General features: G+C 30.4%; 3 protein-coding genes across 3 annotated transcripts; 1 reads left to right on the forward strand and 2 right to left on the reverse strand.

Moving 5' to 3' along the window:
* Positions 1–1,451: 1,451 nt before the first annotated feature.
* Positions 1,452–2,368, reverse strand: LOC114392529 (40S ribosomal protein S30). Its single transcript, XM_028353698.1, has 3 exons — positions 2,225–2,368; positions 2,007–2,144; positions 1,452–1,781 (listed from the first exon to the last, which is right to left on the reverse strand). Exons 1-3 carry the CDS (start codon positions 2,226–2,228, stop codon positions 1,735–1,737), a joined length of 189 nt encoding a protein of 62 aa, XP_028209499.1. The 5' UTR covers positions 2,229–2,368; the 3' UTR covers positions 1,452–1,734.
* A 1,454-nt stretch (positions 2,369–3,822) lies between these two features.
* Positions 3,823–9,625, forward strand: LOC114393569 (adrenodoxin-like protein 2, mitochondrial). The gene is made up of 6 exons (XM_028354921.1): positions 3,823–3,990; positions 7,164–7,421; positions 7,898–7,927; positions 8,046–8,128; positions 8,206–8,224; positions 9,527–9,625. Exons 1-6 carry the CDS (start codon positions 3,823–3,825, stop codon positions 9,623–9,625), a joined length of 657 nt encoding a protein of 218 aa, XP_028210722.1.
* A 4,328-nt stretch (positions 9,626–13,953) lies between these two features.
* Positions 13,954–15,208, reverse strand: LOC114392649 (zinc finger protein ZAT4-like). The gene has a single exon (XM_028353860.1). It carries the CDS (start codon positions 14,938–14,940, stop codon positions 14,149–14,151), a length of 792 nt encoding a protein of 263 aa, XP_028209661.1. The 5' UTR covers positions 14,941–15,208; the 3' UTR covers positions 13,954–14,148.
* Positions 15,209–27,097: the final 11,889 nt, after the last annotated feature.

The following is a 27,097-nucleotide window of genomic DNA, read 5'->3' on the forward strand; positions in this document are numbered from 1 at the left end:
CCTCTCCAGTTCTCTCCAGCATCATTTTCAGCCTTTGGATGTAATTACCCGGATGAAATTATAAGTTTAAAGTCACTTAAAGTTGAGAGGATCCACATCTTGATATATATATAAGACAACTTATAAATGAAATTTATCGGCACTGCAGAGACCAAAAACAAAAAAAACATTAGATTGCAATAATAAATACGAAATTGGAGTCCAGGAGGGAAATCCGTATTGGTGACGGGATTGACCATAGAATCGAACCAAAAGAAAATAGAATTAGGATATATTGAATAAAGTTCTCCATAAATATATTTAAGAGAAGAAAATAAGGACATGTAAAACAAGTTTTTCCACAAGTTAATACTAAGTTAATGCATAAATTAGAAATAAGCTTTTAAAGACGTTAATGGAGAGAAATTTTATTTATTTATAAATAAACTAATTTTAACTTATTATGATTTTTATTTTCCATAAGCTAATACTTAGTTAATGCATAAATTAGATTTTTTTTTCTTCATGGAATGATTAATATAATCAAACTAATGCAAACGTCCTCCAATATGACTTTTTGTATATTGACTAATGCTTGACTAATTTGATAAACGCGTAAATAAGAAACAGGAAAAAAGCACATAAAAAACAGAATTATAAGAAATAGAAAAACAAGACATATAATAACAGAATTGATGTTTAAAACCGCTTTTCAGTTAAGTATTTACTTTCAAAATAACATAACAAATTACAAAAAGTGTCATAAATAAGAAAACCCAAAAAGATATGAGATTATGCAAATCATGAACTATATATATTAGGAACAGACAATATGAAATAATGCACTATTTCAAATGTAGGGATATTTTCATTCGCTTCGTATATTTAACGGTTTATTTTGCACTTTTTATAGGACACATGAAGGACTAATTTATAAAGTCGTGATTAATTTAAACGACTTCAATATTAATAGAATAATGTTACATCTTTCCTGTTCAAATTTACGAAGCACCATAGACGAAGCATTCTAACCAACTGCCTCTAGTGCAATAGTTCAAGACTATAACTGAAGTTAACAATACACAGCTCGATAAAAATAAAATAAAAAATCAGAATTAACCAATAGTTTTTTAAGTAAAATAATTAAATAATGATTATAATTTTATACTTGCTTTTTTTTAATATAAAAATACACCCCACTAATGTATCAAATCGATAAATCAAAACTCATCAAAAGCGCGTTGTGGAAGAGCCAAACAAAGGATTAATCCAATATACATGGACGGACAAATCCCATTGACGCATAGATTAATCCCACACAAGAAAGACGACAGTATGTAAACACTAAAAGCATGGCGTAGTTGGTAAGAGAACATATTTGGTTTTCTTATTTCTTAATTTGCAATTACCGGAAATTGAAACAAAAAAAATTAAGCAATGAAAGACGACATAAGAATAAGACAACAACTACAAAATCTAAAACCCGCTACAATAATTTAATTGATGAGCTTGGCATTCCCTGTTTACCTAATTGCACCCCTATTTCTAATTTCTAATAGAAACAAAACAACACAATCGTGTGTAGAAGAAACTCTTTACACAATTGTCAGTGAGAAAGAAACATATTAACTAGCAAAAAACTCCTTCATTGAACCATAATAAGAACTATCATAAAAGTTTGAGTTCATCAATCAAATCAAAACAAGTGATACATTTCACAAACTAAGAAAAACCATGATCTTCAACACGCCTCCCTCACTTCTCCGAGGAGTTTGGTCCACGCTTCTTTCCGAATCCCACCACTACAATAAAACAAAACAGGAAAAAAAGCAAAATTAAAACACACGTCATGGTATCCCCAAACTCACAAGCCCTACTATTCTCTACCACAAAAAAAATCAGATTTTTCGGCAGGAAATCGAGAAAAGGATAAATATTAATGGGGTTGAACATTGTGGGGGGGGGGGGTGCATGAGGGTATAGACATCTGAAAAATCAAAGGAAAAAAGAGAGGGAGATAAAGTTACCGGCGGTGACGAATCGGCGGTTGTATTGCATTCTCTTGTGAGCGCGTCCGCGTGGCTTTTTCTTCTTGTCTTGCTTCGCCACTTTGGGAGTTTGTCCTCTCACTTTACCCGCACGTGCGAGAGATCCGTGAACCTTACCTACAATCCAAACATCATCGTTTTCGTGTTCAGAAGAAAACACCGGAAAACCACTGAAAAGGAATTGGAGAACAACTCACCCATTGTGATGAATCGCTGCTTCTCTCTCTTCTCTTTCTCTCTCTCTCTCTCTCTAGCTCGCTCTGTTTCGTTGAGATGCAGCGGCTACCACTAAAACCTCAGACACTGAAAGAGATGCTCTATTTGTAAAGTTAGGGTTGAAGTTCTGGGCTCAGTTACGGGCCTTTTAATAAATTTGCTGAGCCCACTTCTCTTGTGGGCCGCATCATAGCCCCTTACTATTTGCATACGTATATTCACAAAAAAAAAATTAAAAGTAATTTTTCAAAAGAATATATATATATATATATATATATATATATATATATATATATATATATATATATAAAGAATGCTGAAACTTAAAGAAACTAGCTCGTTAAATAGTGTAAAATAAGTCATATTAGTCTAGTTATATAAATATTTTTCATTTTATCACTATTTAAAAAAACAAATTATTCTATCAATGATTTATGTGAATAATTACTGTAAAAAATTTAATCAGTCAAACAATCAATTAACTCAAATGGTTTAATTAATGAATTTTAGTTGAAATTTATTATTACGACAAAACATGTCATAATTAATTTTATATATTTTCTTATTTTTATGGTAAAATTTGTAAGAAAAATAATTTGTTTATAATTTTCATAAATAATTAAAGTAAAAAATTAAGTGAAACAAATAATTGCTTAAATCAAATCAAATACCTTAATTGATTTATTAAAGGTAACTAATTGATTTATCAAAAAATAGGTGTTTTTTGTGTGCTTACCATGATTTTAGTATCACAAAATATGCTAAAATTACTGTATATGTTATGATATTCTAAGTCGTATGATTAATCTGTATTAAAATCGTATGATCAATCATAGATACATCACTTCTTGTTTTTTTTAGAAAGAGTACCTTAATTCTTTTTAAATGGAACTAGGGAAGCTCAAAACGGGATTTGATTCAAGATTATGTAACAGAAACACACTATGTTCATATATATATATATAGAATGATGGTTGAGAATCTCACAATTGAAAATCAAGTACCTTTAACCCAAAAAATAAGCACACATTTTCACACCCCTTAGCTTAGCGGAAAGTGGTTCATTAAACGTCAAAAAATTTCTATTTGAATATGTTGGCGACGTACATGTACATTGATGTTTAACAACTATTCTATAAGCAAATAAGGCATAAAAAATCTTTCTAGTTGGGGGTGTTCTATCATTGTTCATGTAAGAAATCAAAACCAAGAAGATAGAAGAATGGGAAACCTCCCTTACACTTGAAACCAGCACTATGATTGTCCCTCTATTTAGATCAGAGTAATTAATTGTTCTTCCACCGTTCCTGTGTTTCCAACTGCAATTCCACCAAGAGTTTGAAAGTTAGTTAAAGAGGAAAGGGTCACTAATACCACATTGCACGCCATTTTTTACACTTGTTTTGCAAAAAGTAAAATGGACAGAATGCCTTTGAATTAATGAGTGTTTTTTTCTTATTTTATTGTTCCTGTGTAGGAATGGTATGATAAAAACGGTGTAGAATTATTATTATTGGGAAAGTTGAAAGAACAAAAAAAAAAGACAAATATTCATCCTCTCCTTTTCTCCCCCTCTACCATGGTAAAGTGCAAATTCATTTATAAGCAGTATGATAACTCTAGCTATGCAATTCAAGAGGCATTTAAAGGTCTCAATTTCACATGGGATGATGAGTCCACCACTTTGATCAAACCCAAATTCTTCTGCAACCTTTTCCAACAAAACCTTGAACAACGTGTGGCTAAGGTAGCTTGTGGGAATGATAAACCTACGAAGCTCAGGCCCAACATAGACGGCTAATTATCCTTTGGGAACATCATATGGTGGTTGAGGGCTGTAACAACTTTCCTCATCAGAGTCACAATACACAAGATTTGTTAGCCCCCATGATTATGAGACACATCAGAATGATTGCTGGAATCTTTTCAGCCTAGAGTCACATTTTGCCACTTCTGAAACATTTCCTTCAATCTCACAATCTTCTTAATTCCATGCAATTTGGAAGCTCCAGCATCTTCCATTGATAAACTCAGCAGATCCAACCCAAACTATACAGGCTATGTTTCGATTTCTGTTCAAAATGCGGTGCACGAATACAGGTTATGTTTTGCAAAAGGAAGGATCCGGCTGCCTTTTCATATTCTATTTTGCTTCAAAAGTCTGTTTGTAACAATAAAACAAACATGCATACAGTCTCTTCAGATGTCACACTAAATGCCGAGAAATACCTGAAATAAGTCAACTTTTAAATTCTTTAAAAAAAGTATCATGTTTTCTTTATTATCTGGCTGCAGCATAGAAGTATTTAAAAAATAATCAAAAGAAAACTAAAATATAGAGTGAGATTTAATCATCCAAAAATATTACAAAAGGGAAAAAGGAAACTAGAAGGTTAAAAATTGAAAGCAAACTAAAACGTCATCGTTTCAGGTGCAGCCACCACTAAACCCTCGCAAAGCCCTAATAATACGTTCCTCATATCCGAGATTGCATTCTAATAAACACAAATGGCTTTTCGTTGGGGTTCTCTGTCGCGCTTCTTAATGTCCATAGCTAGGGCCTCACTTCGACCGGCGGCGCCGTCACCACTCGCCGCTTCCAGGTGCCGTTTCAGGAATCGTTTCAAAACGCATTTCCTATCAGCCGTCGTTATAATTTTTGTAATTTCCTATTGAGAACGTGTTGTTTTGGGACGGGAATTTGGGGCATTTGGATTTGGGGTGCACACAATCGCTTTTATCTCCGTCACATATCATACAGGGCCGGCCCTACGATAAGCCAGGCCTAAAACAAATTTGGGGCAATTTTCACTTTATACTACAAGCTTTACATGTTTTACCCTTGAATTGACCCTGCTATGGGATCATATTATACCCCAATGGTAGACAACTTGAAATCTTAGTTATAGCAGAGTGCTACTAAACCTCAATATTCACATGGCATTAATATTCTCTTCTCTACCTGACTACCTCCCATAGTGCATAGCATGACGAGAACATCTAATTGTATTGAACATATTCAACTAATTTTTCTTTTTCTTCTTTATTTTAATTTGACAGGGAATTGTACATCCTTGTGTGGAGCAAGATATCATTACAAGCAACCTACGGTTAGTCATTTCTTTTTTTCCTTTTCCTTTTCTTTTCCTGAAATTATAGTTATGCATTCAATTTCTTGACAATCTGGAACAGCTGCATTAGTTTTGAATCGTTGTATTTGACTGTTAATTGCTATTTCCACATGGTGTTGGTTTTTACGATCTCAATAGATAGAAACAAATAAGTTTACTTGATAGATGGTTAGCATCGGTGACACTAGTCTGATTTATAGCTTTGTTTGTATGAGAATCAGCTTATATTTTGGGAGTTTTTGTCTATTTTGTGATTGTCTTATGAAATGGGATTGTTCATGTTTTTGAAGTGTATGTGACCTGCACTTTGATGAAATAACTACTAGTATTAAACTATGATTATGGTTGTCTGTGTCAAGTATAAAGATTGGAGATCAACTACTAGTTTGCTGTCAGCAGAGGAATGAAAAAGATGGAGAATGAATTGGGGGAGTATGATAATTTGTGCCATGCTTTTCACTATTTCTGATTCTGACTATTCTGAAGATGCAGATAAGTTTAACATTGTACTATGGTTTTATGTACGAGTTTATTGGTTTCATATACTCATCTTTAGTTACCAGGATCGGAAATTGTGTTCATTTGATTGAGAATTACTGGAGAAATTGGTTTATTACGAGTAACTATTTTGTGCTTCTTCTAAAAATAGTTTCAGCAGCATTCATTTACTGAGTTATACAAGGGAGCCATGATAGAAAAGCATAATTTCCTTTCTACTATGACTACTAACAACACTACTGAAGAAGGGAGTGAACAAGAACAAATGCAAGTTCTTTTAATTTGAGAGGACAGATTTGTGAGAGTGTGCAATCCTTTTATAAATATGTCATAGCATTCAAAACTTACTATTGATTGTGTTATAATTTTTGATGCAGGAATGTTGATTATCTATATATAGACCATTTCTCCATTTTTTGTTAAGATTATGGGCACTTAAAAAAAACCATTGAGTATTGTAAAACACCCATGCAAAATTTGGTAATTTTCTTAGTGTTAATGTTATATTTTGACTGACAACATGTGTACACTTTGCAGACTAATTGTTAACGTGTGTACAAGCATATGATTTGGTCATTGAACAAGGACTCTCCAGTGTTATTAGAGTCGCCTTTTTTCTTATTGTCTAATTTTTACCTAGATGAGTGGTTGCTGAGAGTACAATCTATAAGTTCAATGGCTACATAGCTACTTTATCATACAAATGCAATAATTTGACCCCCCCCCTCCAAAAAAAAAAAACAGAAGACTTAAGAGCAAACATTATGTACTTGAGCTTGTTGGAAATTTACTTCTATATATTTCTTCTAATGATTAAATTTTTTAAGACATTTGAGAACTTCAAAATGCAGAGAATAAAGTCATGTGAATATTGAGGCTTAGTAGCACTCTGTTCTAACTAAAATTTCATGTTATCTACCAAGAGGGTATGATATGATATCTGAGCAGGAGTTAGGTTGCTGATTGATTCTGGCACTTTAACCAAAATGGAAAGAATAAGTTGTTGCAGTAGGTCACATTTCCTTGAAAAATTTCACAATCCAAGTCTCATATAAGATGGCAATAATCCACCTACTTATTAAATGCGAACCTACATGTCAGTGTTAGCTTCCCTTGTTTCAGAATACATAATTGTTGTTGTACCTTGCCTATATATTTTAGTAGATGACAATAGTGCATCATGCGAGTTTATTAAAATAATGCTCGGTTGTTATTTTGCACCTTACTCTTTAAAGACTTCCACATACATTTCAACCAATGGTCTACTAACTTGAAGGAAGAGCTGTCTTAGGGGGCTTTCTCTTTTTGTTATGGCTCCTGTGTTTCTGTGTTTTGTTCTGTTGGTTGGGTTAGGCAAATTTGCCTTGTACATTTTATCCTTCATCCAGTACACCTAGTACTGATTATATATAATACTATCTATTTTTGCTGTGCAAAAAAAAAAAAGGATGGTGAGGAGAAGCATATCAAAGTCCCTGTTGGAATGTCTATGTTAGAAGCTGCTCATGAAAATGACATTGAACTAGAAGGTAAAAGCTTTGATTTTAGAATTCTTTTATTTCGCCTCAAGATTTTAGTCTTCTGAATACTGCTCCTTTTTTTTTTTACAAAAAAAAAAGTCTTACATAGCACATTGGTTTTCTTTGATTCATCTAGCAACCCTAACTATTGGGATAATCTTTTTTTTTTTTTTGGTTAGTTTTCCACTTTTCCTAGAATCACTTTCCATTCTGGTAGTATATTTTGGGTGTTGCCTTTGTTTAGGAAAAAGTCCCCTTAAAAGGAGACTGTTTTTAATATTAAGGTTTAGAGACACACTACACTTTTAAATCAAATGAAGACTGAATACACTTTTACTTGCCTATTTTTGCGACAAGTTCACTTGAGAAGAACATTATTCTCTTCTTTGCTTACGATGTATATGCTGACCCTTCTCATGTGCCACATAGCATTTCAATTTGCATCCGGTCAATTATCTCACCTGGCCAGTTGCATAACATATTCATTTTTTATTTATACCTTTACTTGTCGTCCCTTTGCCATGTTATAGTCATGGTACATCATGAGTGATATGATCTATCTAGTGAAATGTTGCTCGAAATTAGTTTTAGCTTAATTTTTTGAAATACTGTTTTCTATTTACAAGAGGGTCGAATTACTGAACTTTGTGCAGGACGTTGAACAATACAGTAAACTGGAAGATCCAACTGATGAGGAAAATGACATGTTGGATCTAGCTTTTGGGCTTACTGAAACATGTTGGATTTGAAATTTTTGTTTTACATTTTTGTCCCCCCCAAATTCGACCATGACTAATTTTGGAAACTATGCAGATCACGTTTGGGTTGCCAAGTGATTATTGATAACTGTGAAATTTGAGTTAAATTGATAATTAATTTTGGTTAAGAATGATTATAATTTTTTCATTTTACTGTTATTTTTAATGAAATAATGAAGAAATTAGTATCATTGTATCTTTTTATCAGGAGAAGTCAAAAGAAGAAATTTCAAGTGCTTTGAAGGAAAATTGATGCAGAAACTACAAGAAAAAGCCTTGAAAAAAAGTTGGAGATTTGGACAGCTCGCTTAGCGCACAAGATCGGCCCAACGCGGTTGCTTGCTTAGCGGTCAGCTCACACTTAGCGCGAAGAAGGCTGACGAGAAAGTCCAAGGTTGTGCTTAGCACAAACTCCGCATTATGCGCATGATTACATTGTCACTCCCGCTAAGCCCAAGAATGCGCACTTAGTGCGAAGTCAGTGTAGAAAGTAAATTACCTTAGGTCTATGAGTAGGAAGTAGAAGAGAAAGACACACCGAGTCTCAGAGCTCTTTATTGAATATATTCAAAGTTTGAGCATCTCTTATAGGAGAAACTCTCATTCTCTAGTCATTCTTCCCTTTCCTTATTTTAGCCATCCAATCCCTTCTTTCATCCACGTTAAAGTGTAAAGCCTCTTATGGCTATGAGAGGTTAAACCTTCATTGTTAGGAGTGTGGTAGACCAACTCTTGTAATGTAATTCTTTCTTATTATTAATTTAATGTAATCTTGTTTCTATTGCTATTTTCTGTGCTTATCTATTTATTATGGTTTGATCATCGTGTTTAGGGGATACTGCGTTGAAAAATAATTTTTTTCTAAAGAACTAGAGAAGGGTATCAAAATGAAATCATTGCTAGAAATAGAGTGATATTCGTTTAGCTTATTTCATGCATCTCTAATCTTAATGCGATTTATTATTTTTATCTTTGCAAAAAAATTTGAGAGAAAATAATAGATAAATTAGATTCTTCATGCAGGAAACCAATGATAGAGTGTCTTAATAGATGTGGGTGAAAACAAAGATATCATTAGATAGAGAAAAACATTACCATTGCATCACAATCATAAGTAGTCTTGATATGTTAGGTCCTAACATATTGGCATTCTGAAATCATTTTTCTGCACTTAAACTATTGTTTATTTTTCTTGTTTTCTTTTTCTTTTACCCTCAAATTTCATGCTTATAATTCTTTATCTCTTCTATTTCTTCTAATTGCTTAAAATTTGGATTTTGCATAACTTCTAAGTACAATCAAAGTTCATGTGGATTTGACATTTAAATTTTCAAGTATTTTACTACTTAAGATAAATTAATATATATGTCAACAAGTTAACAATTATAAAACCTGAATGTGACGGAATTCGTTTAGCTATTCCTGCTGCCACTCAAAACTTCGCCATTGATGGCTATGTGCCAAAATCACACTAGTAATGACTCATTTTTTTTGGGTTCAATGCAAATAGTGCCTCTTTACCAGTTTTGTAGTCTCATCGATTTAGATAAATTAGCACTTATTGATCACAGGCATCATTTTTGTATTTTTCGTGTTCTGGAGCACATCTATATATCAAATTAGAGAGATCATGGCGTAATTTTTGAAGTGTTACATATTGTATGTCAATAGATTACTTGTAATGTATTATTTTTTTTGTACCAATAACTTGTGATCAAGAACTTCCAAAATATCTAAATTTAAAAGACAGAATGGAGGAGGGCATAATATTTAGTTCTGTCTGGATAGAGAGTATTGATTCAAAACCAAACCGATAGTAGTTTTCTTGTGTTGTTTAAGTTGCGACCTGATTTCACTATTTATGTTTGACAACATTTGTTTGCGAAATAAGGTCCGACAAGCCACAACAATACCTTGGTCTGCATCTTGAATTTGTTTGATAATTATGTTTGACATTTGTCGTCTATCACGATCAGATTTTAATTTCAAGTGATTTCTAACATAAAATGGAGTAAATTTGACTATCGAGTAGATCATAATTAAGGTGTATTAATTTAGTATTATTCGTGTGTTTCAGATCAAAAAGTGTGAAGTGTACATGCATATTAATGGTTAGGTTAGGAGGATCTAGCTGGGTTATGTTATCGGTCCTTAACTCTCATGCTGCATGTGATCGATGCACCTCTCAAATGGTTGAATCCAAATGTGAAACCAACCTTCCGTAGCGCGAATTCCCTAACAAAATATATTCAATGAAAGTTTGTGTTGGAGTTGATTGAGGAAGGTTACCGGCATTCTTTGTCGGGCTGCTTCTAACTTCTAAGCACCAAACACAAAATGTATCATGTCACATTATTATTACTTTTTAAATAAATATTGATTTGAAATTTTAAAAAGATTATATAAAAAAATCACGTGAAAGAAAAACAGGTTGTGCATGTTTGACGAAAAAAAGCTTCATGCTATTCAAAATTTCTATTTGTTGTTGCAGCATTCGTTTCAATATTTTTTTAATCAAATAATAAATAAAATAATTGAAAATGAATAAAAAAGACAGAATAACTAAAGCACAATTGCCTTTTTTTATTGTTTAAACTTTAAAGGAATAATAAAAGAATAGAACAAAACTTTAACTACTACTTTGCTTGAAAGAAAATTATAAGAAAAAGAGAGAGTAAAAATAACTTTTTTTTTATTAATTCATGAATAAAAACGAGTTTTATTATATTTTTGTTTTTTAAAATTTTATTTATAAAAGAGTGGAAGGGAGATGATAAAAGATAGAAAAGTTAAATTAAAAAAATTAGAAATATATTAGGGCTTGTTTGTTTCCATTCTCATTTTTATGTTTTACAAACCGATTTTTAAAATAATTTCATATTACACGATACTCAAGTTCACATCCAAAATCCATTAAAGTTATGTTTAACAAAAATAATTAAAAACTAAAAAAAATAATTGATAGTAAAAAATTGAAAGTTATTAAATTAACTTATTAAATTATACTTGTTTTGATAAAATTATTAATTGAATTAGTTAATAAATATATAATGACATATATGATCAAGTTAATATAATATAAAATTATTTAGATTGAAATCATCTGTAGTTTTTCTTACACGAAAAATATTAAAAAAATATTCACTAACATATTATTTTAAACGCATTCTATTGGTAGTTAAAATTTATTAAAATTCACCAAAATTTGTAAATTTCAAATCTTATTTAAATATTTAATTATGTAATTTTTAATAAATTTTAATTAAAAAAGAGTGTTGCTAACACTTTTCTTTCTTACAATTTAAAGGACTGATCCAGTCCCTTAATTTTTTTATGCTGTAATAATAAAGTAAAACTTGATTAATTAAGATATTATGAATCATTGGATACCAAACTGCACACAATGTAATTGTTCAAAAGCCCCAAACTAAAGACATTTTCATCATTTGTTGATACATTAGTGAAAGAGAAAACTAGTCTCTTTGACTCATCTACTTTAGAGGTTTTTTAATCTTTACTTATAGCATTCCTACCTATCTCTCAGGTTTGCGCTAAGCATTCCGTGTTATTTGAGAAATTACAATGGCATCCCTTATCTCTTTAGTTTATAAGTGGTCACTGTAGACTTCAGTCACTGATGAGAATCCTTTTTCTTTCTAAAGGAACATTGACCAAGTGCCATACACGTGACTCTTAATGCTCTAGATGTCTTTGTCACACACCCTTCTTTGCAGTAAATGACATTTTGATCCTTTAGTGAGTGTGAAAGGGATTTTCCTAGTCCTACTCTCCTCTAAGTAGTGGGAGTTTGGTTCAGCCTTGACAGGTCATTTTTCTTTAAACAAATCATTGTTAAACACCTAGAGACTTTGGTTCAGCTTTGACAAATCATTGTGCTTTAAAGAAATTTTATTTGTAGAGATTTTGTGAAGCTGTAATTTACCCAAATAAATAAGTATTGAGTTAATTTGTTATAGGTGAATGATGTTGATAACCTGCATGTTTAAGGGAATACTTGAGAAATATAAAAAAAGTTGGAATCATGGGTGATAATGTTTCCTATCATATTTTTTCTCTCCATGTTTCTTTGTTATTGTAGTTGTTATCCAATATTCCTTTAGTTGGAAGGGCCCTCTTGAAGATTCTCTAGACTCAAATATCATAGTAGTTTTTGTCAATTACTTAATCTATATCCTACCTTCCTCTGACGATTCTACTGATGTATCAAAGCCTTCTTTTCAAAACTATAATTATTTTCACAACGACGTTAAAATGCTGACCTATTTAGCAGTATTAGGGATGGGGGACCAACAATGGTTAGTTGAAGTAATTGAGGCTTAGACTTCTTAGCATGTAATTAGGTTTGAATCCTATCTGATGGTATAGAGAAATCATTCTGAAGAGGAGAAAACGTACCTTGAATGCTAATAAATTTGTTGGAAGAATTTAAAAATTCCAGTAACCGATTAAGATACTCCTTTGTAATCATATGAAAAAAAAATAGGGGTGGGGGACCTGCACCAAAAAGAAAGGAAAAAAAAGGTAAAATTGGTATCCGGTGTCAAATTGCAAAATGACTTGCAAAACGCATAGATTAGGAAACAGATATGTTTGCCTTTCAGAACACGGAGAAAGCAGCTAATGAAGTTTTGTAAGGTTTATCACAAATGACAATTAGCACATTGCAATAGAAAAGGTTGGGAATAAATAGACGACAATTTTTGTAACGTAAAATTTGTCGTTTATTCATCTTATCTATATGGCCAAATTTCACCCTCCAATCCCAATTACGCATCATCGTGGAAACCAAGCTAAAGTAGTTAGGACCAGGGCTGGCTTTCTGATTTGTCCTATTTCCCCCCACTTTCTTTGCTTTTCTTCATTGAATCTCTACCTTAGAGGATCCAAATCAATGATCCATAACTAAGTCTCATGTTCGGTTCACGTTTCTTACACTGGCTTGGGACAAAACTTAACAGAAACTCTAATGAATCCCATCACTGTTCAAGTAAATTCTCGTGAAGCAACGTTTCACATGCACAGCAAAAAAAGGTCCCATGCTTCCCCCATGTTTTTTAAAATTTCTTTGTCAAATTTATTGCCATTTACTATTATATAGATATATATAAAAAAAAGTCCTCGTTGTTTATATTTAGTTTATTAATTTATTTTAGCAGCATTTGATCGGCATATAATTTATCATATCATAAATCTGATAGTACGGGACCTCCTCCTTTTACACCGATATACTTCGTTGTTTTCAAGGAAGATAAACTGATAATGTCTACCATAATAAAACAAAATATACTTATCATTAACCCAACAACAGAATAACCTTATTCAGAAATTGAAAGGCTTTTTAAAAATCTTCCTAGTCATCTCCGAAACTCCAAGAGCATCAGAAGAACACACACAAATAAAAATTAATTGTATAGTTGTATTCTAAGTCTTTCTTAGGAATCATTGCTTTCACGTTTCATGCCAAGACCCTCAATACAAGCATAAAAGAAGGCAAAAACAAAGGGAAAAAGAAGCCATTTATTTATTCATTCTAACCAAAAGTGCAAGCTGGAAGGACAAATTAGAAACCGGTGAAACAGAACCAAAGCATTAAAACAGAATTGCAGCGGCGCTTTAGTACTTGAAAGGCCAGAGTTATTGGTCCACAACCAAATCTCAATTTTGCATTGAAACTACGTTTAAAACCTTATAGTACGATGAACCAAGTTGCGTACAAACCAATAAAATTCACTGTTAACTAGAAATTCACCATGTGAGTTATAACTCTAGCCGTATCTACCAGTTGAAACAAAACATAACTTATAGTTATATTCAGCTACCATTGTAGAATCAAAAGCTTTTGATCTGTCAATAAACATAATGAAATATTCTCAGCTACTTTTATAAAGAAGAAGAAGAAGAAGAAGAAAAATTCACTTTATGAGTAACACCACCAGACAACTAAACATTAAACAATTAAAACATATGCCAGATCGAATTAGGCATCAGAAACAACGCTAAGATCGTCGTCTTCGGCCGGAGCAGGCAAGTTGAGATCTATGAAGCTCTGTTTCAACTTGACAGAATGATTAACGGTTGAAGAGGAAGAAGGAATTAGGTGAGATCTCTTGTGTCCACCGAGCGCTTGGCCAGAACCAAACAGCTTGTAACAGAAGGGGCATTCAAAAACCTTAATGTTGTTATTACTAATGATGCTGTTATTTTGGGCTTCCTGACGGGGAGAGCACAGGGTTCTGTGGCTCCCAAGAGCGCGAGAGGATCGAAAGGATTTGTGACAAGCGTGGCAGAGGTGCTTGGAGCGGACTTTGTTCTTGAGCTTGATCTCTGATCCGCTGCTGCAGCGAGTCTTGGGTGGACCTGCATTGGCGAGTTTGTGTTCCTGCCACGTGTCGCGGGAGAGCATCATGAGGCACATGGCGAGGTCTTCTTCGGGGGAGGTGTCGGAGACGGAGCTGAGAGGTTCGGCTTCGGGGTGTCCGAGGCTGAGCTTGGGCATGGTAGATTTCCAGTTGCGCTTGGATCGTTGACGAGTCGGGTTCTTATTAGACTCTGTCTCGCTCTCTCTGTCTTCAGGATCCAGAATCCTCAAGGTTTTCTTAGGATTCTCCCTTAAAGATTGTTCTTGTTCTGAGTCAGAGGAAGAGAAACAAGAGTGAAGCTTTGGAGGGAGAGGGAGAGGGAGAGAAGCAAGGTGAGCCTTCATGTGCCCACCAAGGGCTCTGCCATTGCTGAAAGACCTTGAACAAAGCTTGCATTTGTGTCTATCCATCACCAAGACTTTACACACTACTACAATACAACAACCACTTCAACTCCTTCTCTTCTTTCTCTCACTCACTCACTCACAAAAGTGTTTTTGGGAGAACTTTAAAGGAGTAGGTGACAAGCATTCCTCCACCAAAAGACACACACAACCCCAAAAAAAAACTATGACTTTTTTTTCTTTGGCGTTCAATAAAAGATGAGTTCTTGTGTGTGCGAGCTAAATGTCAAAACACATTATTAACCGTCGCATTAATTATTCAGCGCCCAAAATTAAGAAAGTGTGATCGTGAACAGAGAAAGAGCCATAAGTAACATGCAAACCTTGCTGCCCAATTCGAATAACCTTTTTTCCATTTATTGCTTCCAGGTCTCTCCAAAGCACCATTAGGATACTTACTGCTTTTATTATTACATAAACAGCTGCTTTTAAGTATATTAATTATTTCAAAAGTCAATTAATAAAACTGTTCTGTTACTCCCAATTTTTATTTATAAGAATCAAGTTTAAATTAATATTTCTTTCTTACTATAAGACTCACTCTATAATATTTTTTATATTAATTATTTTTAAATTAAAATTATTTTTTATTAAAATAAAAAATAATATATTGATAAACCATTATAAGAGAGTAAAATATTAATAAGAAAGATAGTTTTATAAAAAAATTATAAATTTAAGATAAATTTATCTTTCAACTAAATTAATTATTTTCTTTAATTTTGATGAACTAAGTCTTTTAGTGACGGAGGAAATATTAATTTTTGTGACTTTTTGTGTGTTTAACTTTTTTTTTTATTAGTTTATAAGTTAGTTTGACCAAATTTTAATTCTTTAATAAACACTCAATAATATTTTAACTTTTTTATGCTTATATTTTTTAATTTTATTTATAAATCACATATATTTTATGTTCTTCAGACCTATGATCATTACGAATGATAACTTTTTTTTTCTAATACTCTATTAACAAGTTTTAATATATTTGTTTACCTTAAAACTTATTTCCAATAAAAATAATAAAATATAGTATTTAATATAATTATATATTTAAATTAGAACAATATCATATTATTTGCTTATTTAAGTTAGATGTAAATATGTTTTTTATTTAGCGGATTCCTGTCACATTGGGCAAATTTGGTATGTAGGTCTAGTTTGGAGGACCAGAATTGCATTGAGAAACAAAAATATGGGCCCCTGAAATATATTCATTGGAATGGAAGCCGTGATAATGGATAATTATTTGGTAGCGATGTGCAACTCACTAATCCTGAATGATTGGTGCTTCTATTAAATTTTGATTGCAAAATGCAAAGAAGATGTAAGATTGGATACAATATCACGTTACCGAATTTCCTTATTGTTTTTATCTCTTGATAATTTTTTCCATGTAAAAATAAAATTAACTTCTCTTTTTTATATAATCTTAAAGAAAAGGTTCTCTTTTTTATATATAGCCAAAAATCCCCAATATCAAATTCAATTTTAGATTTATCATAGTCATTTTCTTTACCATATCACTGTTAATTAGTTAGTACTAATATTTAACAAAAAAATTTATAATCTTATTCAAAAAGTAAGTAATCAAACTATATTTATTCTTAAATTTTAATACAAATAAACAGGCTTAATTAAAGGAGAATTAGAGAGCAGCTATAATTCTTTACATATCAATGAATAAAATTGTTTTACCTATTGTATGTCTTTAATTAGATAATCAACCAAGTATGTACATTGATGAATTCGTATAAAGTTATTTTAATTTCATTAGTAGTCTTGAGTTTTTGTTTTTATTTTTATAGTAATCTCGAATTTGAATCTTCAATATATAACTTCATTATTTATAGTAATGACTAACTCAAATAATATTATCTCTTATGAAAGATATATGTAATTTCTAAAATAAAAATGTCGGTTCATATAATCTGAAGAAATATAATTTATTAATTATTATGTGGTGTTCTTGGACATATACTATATGCCAACGTGCAGTTAACTTTTCCTTAAAAAAAAGTTATTCCACGAGTTCTAATATTTAGGATTTTCCTTTCACATGATGAACACATAACTTTACTTTTTAATTAAGCATGTAATTTAAGGTTCTATCTTCATGCTCATGAAAGATTATTCGTAGGAAAATGTTAACTCTTAAATGAATTTAAACATTTAGTATTTCAAGAAATTAGTTCTTAGTTTTCATTGGAGAATATCTCAAGTTAAAAAAATTATCTTCATTTCATTAATTGTTAGAAATTGTCTCATATTGAGATTTTTTTTTTGGGGTTTGCATTATTTTTAATTTGCTAAAATCAAAGGTGAATGAACATCTTCTAAAAAGTTGTAGGTATAAAATTATAGGAAGATTAAATATTTACTTTGATATTTGTAATCATTCTTTAACTTTTATAACTAGTAGAATTAGAAATTTGAGAGTAGGTGGCAAGCTTCTTAAAAAAGAGAGAGAAACAGTGACAATCATCTCAAACATCATTGTGTTGTCTCTTGTATTCCTTTTTTTTTTTTTCATCTCTATTTGATATGATGCTTATTTTAAATTACACAAAGGAGAAAGATTTTTGTAGCTTTGTTATATTATCAATTAAAGTCGTATATATGATAATCTCAAACATATTGTATTTTTCACTAGTGCTATCAAACCCTTTAACTCAGGAAGCTGTAGTAACTGTGTAAAGATGGAAGGAACAATTTCTACTTCACATGATGGTGATATGTCCACAGCAGAGGTTAAACATTTTGCTGCCACGAGATAATGGATATGTTGGTTTAAACTTAAAATAAAAACTTTAAAATAAACATTTTTTATATACCTATTTTTTAAGAAGAAGATATGATTTATCTTTTAAAATAAATAGAACATTATTTTTAAAAGAAAAACAGAAACAATTTAAATAAACATATGAAAAAATAAAAAAATATTTATTTTATTAAAATAAATATTTGTTTTAATAAATAAGTTTAAATAAATTGATCTAATATAATAAGTAGAATCTTAGGATGGTAATAGTTGATGTTGTACAAGTGTTGATGGCTAGTCTCCATGGAGATAATTTTGGAAAGAAGAGCAGGATATTGCTAACGGTGGGAATTTACACAACAATGTATGTACTTACTGTTGTACTCTCTTTAAATGTCCTAGGTGACTGCACAACTTTGTGTTCACTTTAGGACATTTTTTTAGTAAAACTTTAGGACATTTTTGCAGCATATCCTCTTTTGCTTGTTAAAAAAAAGTTTGAGACAATACTAGTTCACAAGACGATTCTTAATCTGCTGGACAGTGATCAAAAGATCGATGCTGGAAAAATTAATTAAATATCTTATTTTGAAGATATTAATTATGATCTCAATTATTAACTTGCTAATGAATAATTATTATTACATATCTTTTATATAAAATACACTCTATAGTTTAGAAAAACTAAATCCCTTACATGGTATAATATGCCAATAAGAATTTTTTTTACAAACATATAATTATTACCGAACAATTTATTGTTAGTATTATAAATTTGTGCATTAGTATATTATACAATATAGTATTTACTAATATATAGTTCATTTCCATTAGACAGAGTTATATTATTGGAAATAAGCCTAACAGTCAATATTTTTTTTAAGATAACAGTTAATGTTTTTTATTTATATATTAGAGGATAATGTTTTCCTTAATAAATTAAATAACTAATTATTATTGATGTCTATTATAATTCGCGTGGTAAGAAATTTATTTATTTTCTTAAACAATATATTGAGTTTAAATCTTGTGTATAAAAGATAAACATTGGTTAAGAGAGATTTCATTAGTCTATCTACTATATATAACTCAAATTAACTATAGACCAATATACCTGTCAAAGTTTAAGAGAAACATAGTTAAATACTAATTCCACCGAAATAAAATAAATATCAATATTTTTTTTATTAAAATGTTATAGTTACGAAATATTTATCTTCGCGAATGACTAACCCTCAATTAAGACTAATAAATACGATTATTTGAATGAGATTATAATTTTTTAATATAATAATATATTTAAAAATTAATTCCATTATGGCTTGTTAAGTATATGTATTTGTAATCTATTTCTGATTATACGGAGAAACAGCATTCAAAAGATGTTCTTATGTATTTTTTTAAAGAAAAATATGTTCTTATGTTAGAAAATAAATTAATGGGTAATTGGTCCGATTAGAATTAGACTTAAATAGTTTAAGATTTTGTGGTTGAAAGAGTAGATCCTATTAATTATACTTGTCATATAAATTGGATAATAATATAAAAACTTTTTGCTATTTTATTTACTGTATAATATATCTGATAATGTGATTTTAACTTTGATTATATATATATATATATATATATATATATATATATATATATATATATATATATATTAAGAGTTTTGTAATATAACAGTCAACTAGGATCAAAAACTTTAATTTGGCACATAAGCATCCAATATTAAAAATTCTCTATATCTCTTTTTTAATTCATTGTATCATTTCTAGTGACTACTAGTACAACATTATATTATTCGAGAATTAAATCTAACAACCGGTAAAGGAAAGAAGAAGAAATGTCACGACACTCGATCATGGTGCTCCTCAACAAACCCAGACTGATAGGGACACTAACAACCTCTTGCTAATTCGTGTTTTACAAAAAACTTGCACATTACGAAAGTCAACAAACAAAGTAGAATTTTTCCTCGTGTATACTTATAACTTCTTCCAGCCACTCGTACCAAGAACCACCGTCAAAGGAACCAGCACTTAATGCCACAGGAAAGCTTGCCATATATATATGGACCACTGTGGAGCAACAACTTCAGAAGAAATATGCGCTGTTGCCGTTCGACGTGCCGGTCTATACATAAAAAACTTAATCTTGTTATATTAACTATACTTATTATTATATCACTGAGTAATGTTTATCAAAGACCGTCAACTTATATAATGCGAATATATTTTTGTTCCATTATTTCATATCCAACGACACCAAGATTCAAATTTTAAATCATTAAATTAAAAAATAATTTTTTTATAACACTTATAACAACCATTATTGTTATATTATTGTTATATATCCTCTTTTTAAAATTGTTTTTTTTCTCTCTTTATGTAACTAAAAACAAAAAAATATTTCTTTTTATTTATATGTAGAAATCCATGCTAGTAATAAGGTGTTTATAATATTCACATATTTTGTAAAGACAAAAATATTTATGTTTATAGTATCATTTATTTTTTTTCTCTATTCTTTTAAGAAAAAATAATTTATTAATGAATGATAGTATTAAATTATTTTAGTATTTAACGTCTTTACTTTTGCAGTAAGTCTCCTCCTGTTTTTGCTGATTAGTAGTACCGAACATGATTTTGAAAAGTTATAGAAATAATCAGAACAACGTTGAAAATAAATTAACGGGTGCGAAAAACCGACGGCAACTTATTCTTACCTAACAATGTATCATATTTGGAAAGTGCCACGCTACTGGATAGTTAGAAGTTGGTTGCACTAAGTATTGATAATCGCTTCAACAACTTGGAGGCTAAATAGACCACGCACTAACTCAACATTGATTCCATATAGAAGGAGCACAATAAATTGGGAAGCCAATAAAACTGAAATCATACCAGTAGGTCCTTTAAAACCAAGTTAATTATGGCTACATGCTTTAGGAGTACGTCCACTTATCATATAAAATACAAAAAAAACAACTAAATATCTAGTAGGGATGCACCTTTTTTTTTTCTCCCAGTTAGTCATCTGTGTATAAATGAAATCAAATTCATTTGGGTACATTTTAAAGTATATGTGTATGGGAAGAAATTTGGCCCATTCAAGGTAGGAAATCCCACGATTCTGGTTTGTTCTATTGTTCTTGATTCAACATTTTTTAGTAGAATAAAATCGCATTATTTACGAATACATGTCTCCTTCTATTTTTTTTAATATACTAACACATTTAGAATAAAATTTATGCTTTCAATTCGGCTTACCAAACTTTATAAATTACAGACATTATATACAATTAATAGAGTGTGTAAATCAATTGGGACATGGTTATTGCAACTTATCTGAAATATTGGAAAAGAGAGTTTTTTTTTTTTTTTTTATGTCTATAATGATCTTACTTATGTTGATTACCATTGTCTTTCATAAAAAATGTATGAGGTTTATTAAAAAAGAAAACTTTATAAATTACAGTGTGATTATTAGGCTTTAAATTGAAACGAATCACCAACGGAGAATTGAGTCTAACAAAAGGGTTAGTCTCCAACAACTATGTCTTAGGATAACTTGCCAAAGAGAATGCTGGTAGGGAAAAAAATGAGTCACTTCCACCCACAATTAACTTTCTGCCTTGTGTTGTGAAGAAAATTAAAATTTCAATCAAATATAAAAAATTAAAAACTCTCGTTTAGGTGCTTAAAGGATTTTCATACTATCAATTTTGCTAGTAAAAATTATCACATTAATTTTGTCAATGATTAATATTTCTCAACGATCAAAATAGTTCACCTATTGCTTTTCTTTAGACAAAATGATACCATAATAAACCTTTTAATTCCCTCTTCAAATTTCAAGCATTTACAACCACTATTTTACGACAGAAGCTTCCTATTCTAAAATCAAGTCCTTATATCTAACTTGAAGTTACACCTACTTTAGTTGGTTACACTTAAAATTGATTGCAATTGCTTGCAACGTCAAAGATTCGAATCTACTTTGTGAAGGACTCTACTTGATGCATGTAGGACTGGCAATCTAGGATAGAACACCCCCCACCCCCCAAAAAAGAAAAACTCCATATAATGTGCTTGCTTGTCCTACAAACTGATCACAAAAGCAATTTTTCACGTTAAGACTCAGGTTTATAATTGTTATGCTACAAGAAATTTAAAACAAATTTTAATTATAGAAAGAATAGTGTTTAAATTTGTTCCACAAAAATGCTAGCGTACTTTCTTTGATATTTTCTTTCTAAGACTCTCTCTATGATTGGTTATGCTGCTCAAGCAATGATGCAAACAAGTTCAATACCTCAGTATAAATCTAGACAAGACACATTTATAGAAATCAAGACTAAAGTAGACTAAAGACTTAACGTTAAAAGGATAGATTCTCATCTCAATGGGGGTACGAAAACTCTTAAAATCTGTGGCTATAATTGCCTCTTTAGTCTTTGCACTATGCACCCATTTTAGTTCTCAAATGGTCTTACTTACTTGAACATTCAACAAAGCATGCAGCGGTACGAGAAAAGATATAATTGGAACTCTGCATACGCCTAAAGTAAAAAGGGAACGTATTTTAAAGATTTTGGCTTTTAACTTAAGCAATGTTAATTAACTGATTTGCAAACCTAAAGGCTAATTCAAATAAATGGATCACTCTTTTTTACTAATTTTTTTAAAGACAAATACTTGTTCAATGGTAATTGTTACAGAAGGTCTGGTCCAAACCTTCATGGACATGACAAATAAACAAAATCTCTACATGAATTTATAAAAGTACTATATAAAGATATAGTATGAACAATTCCGGGAAATGCCATATAGATATCTAATCCATTAAGGTATTCAATTTCATGTTGATGTGTACATGTTAAAAAAAATATTTGGTAAGACTCTATTAAAGAACCGTCTAACAACTTAAGCTCCAACTATTGTGAATATTAAATGTTTTGCATAAAATCACTAAAAAAAATAAAGGTATAGGTAAGACACAACATCAAAGTCTGCTAGCATCCATTAGTAGTAGTTGGTTTACCCAGTATCAATTCTGTAACAGTGATAAATACCAGCCTTTTTTACCACATTAATTAACAGCCAGGGATTTCAAATTACAAAATGGTAACTACTGCTTTAAATCATTCATGTCTTGTGACAGAAAATAAATAAATAATTAGATGAAATTGCTCCTGCATTCAAACTGAACACCAAATAATAAATGCTGTCCCAACAACAAACATAAAGTAGTAAATCTTTTTTTTTTTTCTCTTTTCTCTTTTGTTGATTTTGCTTTTGGCTAGCAGAGTGCTCCTACTGGCTAGTGTCTACTGAGGGCAAGTAAGTGACTGACAGAGAAAAGGATTTAGGCACACACTACACAACTCTTTCCTTGCACTTCAGTTCTAGTAGCATTTTTTTCATCCTTGAGGAGTTTGACTTCACTAGGGGGGAATGAAAATGAAATGAATGTAGGTCACATAAGGTGAAGACAGGCTTGGAAAAAATGAAAAATCTGCTGCACTTTGAGACTTTGGTTTGCTCCAAAAAAAGAACCAAATTAAACAAGCTTTAAGTCTCACCTATCAGATGCTTTTGTTTTTGGCTTCCAAGTCAAGTATATTATGACAGGCATGATGACAACGATGAGGCATTGCTTTTTTGCATACTAAGAAGAGATCGATGGATCAAGAGGGACCACCCTTCTTCGGTGCAATAGACCAAACATGAGAGACATGTGTCAAGATTGTGGAATGGCCTACAATACTAGACGTGTCGTTCCCTTTTGTTCCCCTTGTCTGCTGGAACTGCAACCAAACCTATAGAAGCTGCTATAGCTACAAAACACAAAACCCAAATATAAAACAACAAAATCCTTTAAAAAAACATATCATCAAATAGACTCATGAAAATTAGAAAACTATAAATGTTCTTCTGTTATATATAAATGTTCTATATTAAAAATGCAAAAGTGTTACAACTCAAGGGTATTGGCCATTGGCTAAGAATCAATGACTAATATTTGGAGTCAATATTTTAAATAACGGTTGTGGTTACGTTGCGGTTTCGATGTAATTGTTGACATCACAATAAATTACAGACAAAATACAGTCAATGCAATGCTATTGTGGTGATAAACAATTAAAAAAATCTTGTTTGAATTAAGATCTATTTATAACATATTTGGTTTCCATCAAGTCAAATAATATTTACGTCCAATTTCCATGTCTACCTGAAAACTACTCTTTACCACTTTTATCCATGTAATTTGGTTCTAACACAATTACACAAAACCAAAGATCTCCTAAAAAAAACACAAAACCAAAGATGGACATAAAAATTGAGCTTTTTTAACAGATATATTTACATACACATGAATCTAGTTATTGAATTACTAATTAGTTACTTACTTCTTTTGTTCTTAATTATAAATTTCTTTTCAAAAATTTAATTATTTTTTATAAAATTATTTTTTTAATTTTTAAATATATTAATTATTTTTCGTTATATATCATTACTTAATTATTATCTCTCTAAATCTTAATAAAAAAATAATTTTAAAATAATAATATAAATAATTAATAAATTTAATACGATAACTATTTTTTATCCTGTAACTATATTGATAATTACTTTACCTATTTAGTACTATAAGCATAGACTGCATAGTCTCTACATATAAAAAGAGAAAGAAATAATCATATAAAAATTCATTGTTGTGTACTTTAATCATTTGCCATCTGACAAGTTGCCGTTCCGCAATTATATCGGTCATTACAGATCATGCTGAGATAAGAGTATCTAGTAAATAAAATTAGATATTGCATTTATATATAAACAAATAGAAAACGATGGAAAGTTGGTGGGTCAATGAGAAATTGATATTTCATGGAATGCATAACTTGTATTATTGCCATGTTTGCGAATCCTCGTAACTGCTTGATCAACGCCGGCAAGTGCAATTAATAAATAAATGGTGCAGAAAAAAAAATAACTATGAGGTTTGTTCAATTGAATTAAACACAATAGATATGCAACTTGTACCAAAATTCTTAGTTTTTCCAAGACTGGTAAACGAATTGTGGTGACTTGTGGGTTTGTCAATGAGGACATGAAGATAGCCTTGGAAAGTTTGGCAGAACTCGGCACCTCATCCTTGCGGGTGTTGCTCAAGTTTTATAATTATTTAATGCTGGTGTTCTAAAAAAGTTAGAATATATTTTTATACCTATAAATATAAAAATGTTCAAAACTTATTCTATAAATTTTTACTATTATCATTATAAAATTAAAATGTATCATTTTTAAGTTTAGGATAAGATTTGAATATCTCAAATTACGTGTGTTACTTTGTTACATAGTTATAACATAATCAATAAAAAAAATATTACTTTAAGTTTGGATTTAATTATCACCTGTGTTTAGAAAAAAAATAACATTCTAATTTTGTGAGGATAAAAAATATATTAAAAAGTACAAAAAAAAAATTTTAAACATTTATATATTTATGACAACAAAAATCATATTTTAACCTTAAAAAAATAAAATATAAAATATCATACTTATTTTACAGCTTAAAACCTTATAATTTATTTTAGAGTGGGGTAATAAGTCAAATCAAAACTTTCCGGATAGGTCAGTTGCATTGACATTTCATCCATTTGAGAATTGAGACTAGACTTTGAAGAAACTTTTGAAATGAACTTGGAAATGATGACAAAAAGATGTTGTATTAATTCAGCTTGAAATTTTTGACTTGGTTTTGATAAGTTACATCGTAAAATACTTTGACATAATACTCCGAGAGTGAATGATATTGTGCAAAAAATGCACATGGAGTGTTAAAACAAATTCTGTGCTTTGAGTAGCCTAATAACTTTTGTGACTTGTCATTAGCATCGAAGCCCTGCACATGGAAACTGCAGAAAAGAGGGCATCTTAAAGCTATATCACAAATGGCAAAAATCATGTTGAAATGACCACGCCATACATTGGAACTCTAATAAAAAAAAAGCAAAAGAGAAGCCATAACTCCTTACTAAAGAGACGAGCAGATAAAGTTGGCACATTATGGCCGTTGGCGTCTTAATAATAATAAATGGAAAATATATCTACTTTTAACCAAGTACTAACCATTAACAAAGCGATAGTTATAATTTCTCTTTGAATAGAGGGGAAATCAATGATCAATAATACTATCTATAAAAAAATGAAAGAATATGCCAGAAGATATTATGTGCATTTTTTTCTCTGAGATACATAAACTGACGGAAGATACTTGTATTTATAAGCGGAACTTAAAAAGAGACTCTAGAACCTCTAATTAATGTCTGACCGCAAAAACTTTCTCCTTCCAAGTTCCAACATTTATTGGTAGCAAAAACGTAGGAAACTTGCACCATTCATTTGCTACTTGTGTTTGATTAGTACTGTGGAGTACTAGTATTAATTAGTACTTCAGTGACTTTTTCATGCCCCAAAAAGTGGCTTTACCACTTGTAGAATCTACTGTACCTATTAAAGTTATTTTAGTCAACTTTCAAAACCTCTCTTATCTTAGTAACGACTTGTTATTTATGCATCTGCAGACATAGGCCATACGAAAATATACACCATATAAACTTGTTGGTATTGATTGATTTCGTCATGGCATTTATTAAGTTCTCAATCTTTTGCATGTTCATTCTTCTTTCTTCTACTATTTCTTAACAAAAAAATATCAAACTCTTACATATTTTGGGTTAAATAAAAGTTAGGTATGTGTTTATATGTGTGTTAATAGAATTAATTTTATATCGACATGATTTTATAAAATTGATTTTAAGTAATAATTTTTATTTGGATAATGCATACTAAAAAGTATTTTTTTAAAATGTTATTTAGATATTTTGAATATTTTTTTATCGGCAATTGATTTTGAATGTATAATTATCAAAATAAAGTTTAATGTCTATATGTATATTTCTTTTCCATTATAATTATTTTTTTTTCCACTGTTAATTATTAAATTAAAAAATATGTATATAATATTTTTACTTTTGAAATAAAAACCACAGCCCTAATAAAAATTAAAAACATTAAAATTAAATGAAAATATAATAAAAGTATTAAATTATCATAAGAATTAAACACAAAGTATCTAAATTAAAACATAATATACAATGCAACATAACTTTTACATATGGGGATATAAACATGAGGTAATTTAGAAAAGATATAACTAAAACTTCAAAATTAATTTTGAATAAAACAAAAGGGCATATTTGTGTTACCGGTATATTTTTTGTTACCTACATTTTGAAAAGCATCCCACTTGTTACTTATGTGGGGAAAAGACATGGAAAATTCACACTGCCATAATTAGAACCACATTACAAACATGCTGAAGTTCCATATTGCTTTA

Source organism: Glycine soja, chromosome 17, assembly GCF_004193775.1.
Source record: "Glycine soja cultivar W05 chromosome 17, ASM419377v2, whole genome shotgun sequence".
Classification (NCBI taxonomy): domain Eukaryota; kingdom Viridiplantae; phylum Streptophyta; class Magnoliopsida; order Fabales; family Fabaceae; genus Glycine; species Glycine soja.